This window comes from Nannobrachium achirus, assembly GCF_963921795.1.
Source record: "Nannobrachium achirus genome assembly, chromosome: 20".
Lineage (NCBI taxonomy): Eukaryota > Metazoa > Chordata > Actinopteri > Myctophiformes > Myctophidae > Nannobrachium > Nannobrachium achirus.
The window spans coordinates 9,861,320-9,869,176 of NC_137827.1; the positions used below are offsets into that span (position 1 = coordinate 9,861,320).

Genomic DNA, 7,857 nt, shown 5'->3' on the forward strand with positions numbered 1-7,857 from the left:
CTACGGGGGTGGAGGGCGAGGGGCCCGTGGACATATGGGCGGTCATCAAACCAGGAAACGTCCGGCAGAAGATCGCCATCTTCACCTCTGTCGTCGGCCCGCCGACGGAAGGCCCGGACGGCTGGGGTTCGGAAGACGCCCCGAAACACCAGGTCACAACGACGCCCGGCTCAGTGCCGGCCGGCCGGGCCGGGGTGTCGCTGAAGGTGAAGGGGGGCGTGAGGGACCGGGAGAGCTGCTCCTCCTCTGCCAAGCGACGGAGGTAAGTGCTGCACTTACCCTAGCACTGGCGCGGCCGCGTTTTCTTTTGTGAACCTGAGCGCAAAGGTGGGGGCCGATGGGCAAGGAGGGTCTCGAGAGCTTATGAGAAACAACTAAAATAAGACCTTAAAACCTGGCGAAAACAGCTGCGTGCATTAGAGCAAGATTAGATGAGGATAAAAGAAATCATTTAATGGAAAACATTAAATTCACTTCTGAAAAGCCTACTAGGCCTTAAAACCTGGCGAAAACAGTTGCGTGCATTAGCGCAAGATGACGAAATCATTAAATGGAAAACATTAAATTAACGTCTGAAAAGCCTACTAGGCCTTAAAACCTGGCGAAAACAGTTGCGTGCATTAGCGGAAGATGACGAAATCATTAAATGGAAAACATTAAATTAACGTCTGAAAAGCCTACTAGGCCTTAAAACCTGGCGAAAACAGTTGCGTGCATTAGCGGAAGATGACGAAATCATTAAATGGAAAACATTAAATTAACGTCTGAAAAGCCTACTAGGCCTTAAAACCTGGCGAAAACAGTTGCGTGCATTAGCGCAAGATGACGAAATCATTAAATGGAAAACATTAAATTAACGTCTGAAAAGCCTACTAGGCCTTAAAACCTGGCGAAAACAGTTGCGTGCATTAGCGGAAGATGACGAAATCATTAAATGGAAAACATTAAATTAACGTCTGAAAAGCCTACTAGGCCTTAAAACCTGGCGAAAACAGTTGCGTGCATTAGCGGAAGATGACGAAATCATTAAATGGAAAACATTAAATTAACGTCTGAAAAGCCTACTAGGCCTTAAAACCTGGCGAAAACAGTTGCGTGCATTAGCGCAAGATGACGAAATCATTAAATGGAAAACATTAAATTAACGTCTGAAAAGCCTACTAGGCCTTAAAACCTGGCGAAAACAGTTGCGTGCATTAGCGCAAGATGACGAAATCATTAAATGGAAAACATTAAATTAACGTCTGAAAAGCCTACTAGGCCTTAAAACCTGGCGAAAACAGTTGCGTGCATTAGCGCAAGATGACGAAATCATTAAATGGAAAACATTAAATTAACGTCTGAAAAGCCTACTAGGCCTTAAAACCTGGCGAAAACAGTTGCGTGCATTAGCGCAAGATGACGAAATCATTAAATGGAAAACATTAAATTAACGTCTGAAAAGCCTACTAGGCCTTAAAACCTGGCGAAAACAGTTGCGTGCATTAGCGCAAGATGACGAAATCATTAAATGGAAAACATTAAATTAACGTCTGAAAAGCCTACTAGGCCTTAAAACCTGGCGAAAACAGTTGCGTGCATTAGCGGAAGATGACGATAAAGGAAATCATTTAATGCAAAACATTAAATTCACTTCTGAAAAGGCTCTAAGCCTACACTTGCCTAGTGTACTAAACTAGTGGAACCGCAATCTTACCACACGTGAATAATTGTGGTTGTAAACAATAACACAGATAATATAAATACTTATTAGTCTTCTAGTGAGAAGAAGGGGTTATCATCATGGCCCCAAATAACTTTTAAATATCTTGCAATTGGCGACAAGTCTCTTACGAAAGAGTGCCTCTCAATAAATAAAGCTATATAAACTCATATATAGTTTATATAAATCATCGGCAATAGTCAGTGGTGTGTTTCCCGCACCCCCACCTTTGCGCTCAGGTTCACAGGAAAACCGCGGTCGCAGCACTGGCCTCACCCCCCCCCCCCCCCCCCCCCAAATGACCATAAATGAAAGCTAGATAGCATTTTTAGAGACCCCTTAGAGAGATGAAGCAGGGACCCCCACAACCTTTTCATAGATTCCACATAGTTTAATCGTTTGACAGCACGACCGTCAGTGTATTTTGGATTCTTGTCAATTTGTGTTTTCAGATATTTAACCACTTGAACCGTCAATACTTAATAAACTTGACCTTTCACTCTGTACTTGGTCTGCACTTTTTCCCCTCTACACCAAAGCTCTTGGCCGAAAATAGTGGATCTACAAGCTCAACAACGCCTCGCACCTGTGAGCTTGTAGATCCACTATTTTTGGCTAAAGTTCTCTGAATTTGATAACTAGGGTTCAAGTAGTTAATATAAAAAAAGAGGGAAAAAAGTTTCTATCACAAAGATTTGAAGGACCCCCTGTAGTAACTCTGAGGACCACCAAGGGGTCCCGGACCCCCTGTTGAAGAACCTTGGTCTAGATTGATATTTCTATGCATTTGATGTATTGATGGTGATAACCTTGCTTATTGTATCCATGTATTGATGTATCGCCTTGCTTGTTGTAAGTCCCTCTGGATTAAGAGCTTCTGCTAAATGCCTAAATTGTAGGAGATCGGGGAGCAACCGCCACCACCACCACCTCCATCACCAGCAGAGAGAGCTCCACCCCACCGACACCAGCAGCAGCAGCAGCCCGGGAGGAGACGAGCCCTTGAGCCAGGCAGCCCGAAGCGGCGGGAGAGAGGTGGGCTGCGGCGAGGAGGAGGAGGGAGGGGTGTGCGTGGTGGACATGGTGGCACTGTTGGAACAGAAAGCCAGCGTCAACAACACGCACACCAGCTGTTCCACCGCCAAAGCACCTCCTCCTGCTTCCCCTACCGCGTCGCTCGCCACCGCGCCTCCCTCCGCTGCAGCGCCGCCGCTCCCTCCCACTGCTCCCCACGAGGGCTCGGAGGCGGAGGAGGGCTCGGAGGTGGTCAGGGTGTCCGACATGGTGGCCCGGCTGGAGTCGGAGTGCCTGAAGAGGAGCAACTCCACATCGGGAGGAGGTAGGTGTCTCCACAAAATGCCTTTTCGGAGATATCGTGATACAACGAGGGAGCCTTATAAAAATAAATCCTGTTGACTTGTTACAGTTGGGGCTAATCCAAGGAATGTTTTTCGTGCAAAGCAAATGCTTGCAATGGACTCTGAATAATTAAAAACCCCTAGTTTGACCTCTCACATCCAACTTAAAGCAGATTTTTTGGGAGTAATGTTTTCCTTTATAATTTAGTATGGTGTATAGTAAGTGAATGAGACTGAAAATTACCCTAGCTGTCAAACATTTTTGCGAGGGACATGGGAGCTCAATTTGTTATTTAACCTTCATAGTTGACAAAACCACTGAGAAACGCACCTTTGCTCTCGCGGTCACAGAAGTATCGGATTCACCCCAACTATTAATACAGAGATTCATTGCAGAATTCATTTAAACCTGCATTTTGGTCTAATTAGTTCTCAAACTTTAAAATGTTGAGGTCTCCCCTTACGGGTCCCTTTGGTTTAATTTGTATACTGTCAGTGTTACATACTTGCAAAGAGTTACAACTTGAAAAATAACCATACAACCAACATGAAAAAGAATCGTGATAAGATTGTGTATCGTGATACAGCTCGGAAAAACATCGTGATATTGTATTTTTCCATATCGCCCACCCCTAGGAGGAGGTCTGTCCAGGAGCAGCAGTCTGCGGAGATGCCAGCCTTCACCACCGCCACCACCCCTGATATCCTCCTCCTCGCCACCTTCACCGCAGCCAGAGGCTGAAGTGGTCCCCTCTGCCAGTCCGCCAGTCGTGCCAGTCCGTCCCAGCTGGGCTGAACGCGGCTCGGACCGCGAGGAAGCCCCCAAGAGGCCCCATGTCTGCCTAGAGGACGTCCGAGGACCCAGACCCACCGGCGGGGATTTCGGGGGACTTCCCCAGGGACCCCCCGAACCGGAGCCTCCAACCTCCTCCTCCTTCCGGGCAGAGGAGCCACAGCCTGAAGACCACAGTGACTCTCGGTGCCGTGACGTCTGTTCCCTCAATCCAGAGCCTGCCACGCCTGAGGAGGAACCACCCCCGGGCATGTTGTTCTTCCTCTCATCAGGCCCCCTCCACGCACACGCCGCTTATGCCCCAACATCCACACTGCATGCCCCAACACACGCCACGGAAACCTCTATGCACATTGCGCATGCCCCAACACACGCCACGGAAGCCTCTATGCACATTGCCCATGCCCCAACACAGGAAACGCAAGCCTCTACACAAACCGCGCATGCCTCAGAAGATCCAGAAGATGCCTGCTCCACCCCACCCCTCCCCGCCTCGGACTGTGGCCCCGCCTCGCCGTGTGAGCTTGAACCCGGCCGGGAGGCGGAGGAGGAAGAGAGGAGGAGTTCCTCAGAGGACTCTGAGGAGGAGGAGCGAGGGGGAGGACTGTCCGTGGTGGCGTGCTTCCCGCTGCACCGCAGCGTCTCCCTGGAGTTCCTGGCGGTGCGGCAGAGGATCCAGCGCCTGCTGGACCCGCAGCCCTTCCTGACGCTGCTGCCGCACCACCTGCTGGTGCACGTCTTCTCGCTGCTGCCCACGCGCTCGCTGGCGGCGCTGCAGTGCGCGTGCCACTACTTCCGCCTGGTCATCCGCAGTTACGGCGTGCGGCCCGCCGACTCGCGCTGGGTGGTGGACCCGCGCTACCGTGACGACCCGTGCAAGCAGTGCAAGCGGCGCTACGCGGGCCGCGGCGACGTGTCGCTGTGCCGCTGGCACCACAAGCCCTACTGCCAGGCGCACCCGTACGGCCCGGGCTTCTGGATGTGCTGCCACGGCTCGCGCCGGGACGCGCCCGGGTGCAACGTGGGCCTCCACGACAACCGCTGGGTGCCCGCCTTCCACAGCGTCGGCGGGTGCCCCGCGCTGGACGGGCGCGGGGCGGGGCAGCGCAACGAGGACTCGATGGAGGACTGACCGTCACAGACTTTTTTTTTAACGTTTGGGATTCTTTTCTTTTTGTTTTGGTGTGGGTTTGTCTGCTGTCCTATGAGGGCCGAATCAGTGCGTTTGATGTGTGTGTGTGTGCGTGCGTGTGTGCCTGCCTGCCTTTTCTGTTGTTGCCATAAGCATGTTGACGATGCATTGTTTGTCTTGGGAGTTTGGGTTGTTGTCCTTCTCAATACAGACTGTAAAGAAACAGTGCCCCCTGTCTGCAGCTCTCAACCTGACGTCCTGTCTGGTAAGGGTGTCGCCCCCAAAAAACTAAACAAACAAAAAAAAAAAACACATCATCGGTCGAAATGCACAAATTGAATCCGTGATTTTAAAGTTCAAATGCCAGCTGCTTTAGTGCTCTGGTTTCAGACACACAACCTGCAAAACATCCCGAATTAGAATTCTGTCCTTCTTTTTTTTACCCCCCTCCAACAAGGGTCCTATTCTGGTTAGATCTAAATGATGATCTAAATGCTAGATCTACAAGCTCGCAAAACACGCCGCGGCCCATTGTGAGAAGTTATTCAATATAAAGCGAGGGGGCCTGGTATAGACACCTGGGGGACCCCGGTCAACTAAGTATATAGCGTAAAATCGTAAATTTAATTTAATTGTGACCGTAGAATCGAAACGTCAAATTGAATCGTGGATTTTGAAGAGTCGGGGCTGCCATCTGCACTTTATCCCTGCCTGTCCACTCCCTGTCTCTGCCTCCTCTTCTCTCCCTGTCTCTGCCTCCTCTTCTCGGTGAAGTTTGAGCCCCAGCCGAACGACGTGCGGAAGAGAACGTTCAGCCAACGTTCTTCTTCTGCCTTCTTGGTGGCATCGGCGAGCCGGCGGGGCGGGGCGGGGCGATGATGACTTCAAATCCATATCACCATCATTATTAGAAACGCTTCGATGAACGATGAACCAAAACGCTTATTTGAAAGAAGTGAAAATTGCCGATCTACAAGATGCTACGATGCTACGCACTGTGAGCTTGTAGATCGTCTTTTTGCGCACTTCTTCCGCAAATCATACAGGCTTAAGTGGTTAATCGGACTAATCGATCTAGTACATTATAAAAATTCTATTCGAATTTTTTCTTAATGATATATAAGAAGTGAAAAAATAACAAAAAAAAATAAAACTGCTTCTTGATTATCCGATTAACCTACAGTACATGATTAATATAAATCTGGTCATTGGTTCTAAATATCACTTATTCATATCATATATTTTCTGTTGATCAGGCTAGCTTGTCATGGTGGTGGTATTATGGGGACCCCCAGTGGTCGGGCTGTGGAGCTGCAACAGGGTACAGCATTGTCCTACAAACCCCAAGCAGCGGAATATGAGCACTGAGACGGGAAAACAACCTGGGAGAAAATATTTAATTTCTGTCGAAAAACAGAAACCTAGCTGTGACCTTTTGATGTAGAAAAGCCACAAGAAATGGGTGTCTGAGTGTGTACGCCAGGGTTCCCCAATTAGTTTTCCCCAAGGGCCGAATTATGTCTAGGCCTAGGGTACCAAGCCTAAGGGCCACAACATTGCAGGGGGTGACGGCGGCGTTCCCGCTACTCCAGTGACGGGTCAGATATCGTCGTTGTCGGGTGAAAATCTTGTGTGTCCAAAACCGTTCCTTTCGCATTTATCATTTTAAAAACAATTTAAACTAGTGAGAACAGCCGATTTACAAGCACACAACGCCTCGCACCACGAGGCGTTGTGTGCTTGTAGATCTGCTGTTTTCACTACTTTTGTGCGACGGCCTCGTATGATGAAGCAGGGCTTTACTTTGTGAAAGAACCTACACATTTTGAGATGCGAGGTTTCCACCCAACAATGGCGATATACTAGTGTTGTTGCTGCTCTTATACCACCATTATTACTGGGGTTGGTGTGGTCCAGACAGTAGCCCCCCGCGGGCCGCAAATGGCCCGCGGGCCGCCTATTGGGGAACCCTGGTGTACGCGCTTGTATTACTATATTTGTGAGGGCCATGTGTCTCCAGTCCACCAGTAAAGTAGGCTAAATGGCCGCTATCGGACATGTTGCCAGTCCTAATAAAATGTGTCGGTTTTAACACAGTGCAGCGTTAAAGCGTTAAAGCACTGTTTGGTCTTATACGGTTATAATTATGGTTACGTTCCCTTTTAGAAAATGAATTGATTTTTTTTTTTTTTTTTTGATCTTTCCCTCTGCTATGTTCAGCGAAGGCCGGCCATCCTCACCATAAGGTTTAACCCATTTAGAACGGGTACACATTAGTGTGTATCATTATTTTATGCTTTAACTATTGAAAAATAGCAGATATACAAGCTCACAGCGCTGCGAGCTTGTAGATCTGCTATTTTTGAAAAATCGTGAAAATTTGAATTTTGATCCGATTCTATAAGTGTCCCTCAATAAGAAACCTATGTTTCTATGTCAGCAATCTGGCCATCCATCGTCAAAGAAAAGGTCCTTTTCACTTAACTGCAGCTCAGTTAGTCTGTTCTTGAGAGACTACTATGTCAGTGGTTCTCAAACCTTTTCATGTGAAGGACCCCCAAAATGATATGTATTTGGCCATGGGCCCCCCATCTCAAAATATCTAGTTCCAGGGACCACCCAGAAGCAAAATTTTAGTTGCAAACGTTCGCTTTGAAAATACATATATTCAAAGATTTTCACGACTTTTTCAAAAATAGCAGATCTACAAGCTCGCAGCGCGGCACTCGGTGCCGCGCTGTGAGCTTGTATATCTGCTATTTTTCACTGGTTAAAGCATTCAATAATTCTAGGCCTAAATTTAAGTGGTTAAACTCTGGCTTTATTTAGGTGTAGTTAAAAAAGAACAAAAAAACATAAATGCCATTTATTA

At 48.2% G+C, this 7,857-nt stretch overlaps 1 protein-coding gene across 1 annotated transcript; it reads left to right on the forward strand.

Moving 5' to 3' along the window:
• Positions 1-34: 34 nt before the first annotated feature.
• On the forward strand, positions 35-6,673 carry fbxo34 (F-box protein 34; the record flags this gene model as incomplete). Its single annotated transcript, XM_080750813.1, has 4 exons — positions 35-59; positions 112-262; positions 2,602-3,041; positions 3,697-6,673. 4 exons carry the CDS (start codon positions 35-37, stop codon positions 4,983-4,985), a joined length of 1,905 nt encoding a protein of 634 aa, XP_080606939.1. The 3' UTR covers positions 4,986-6,673.
• Positions 6,674-7,857: the final 1,184 nt, after the last annotated feature.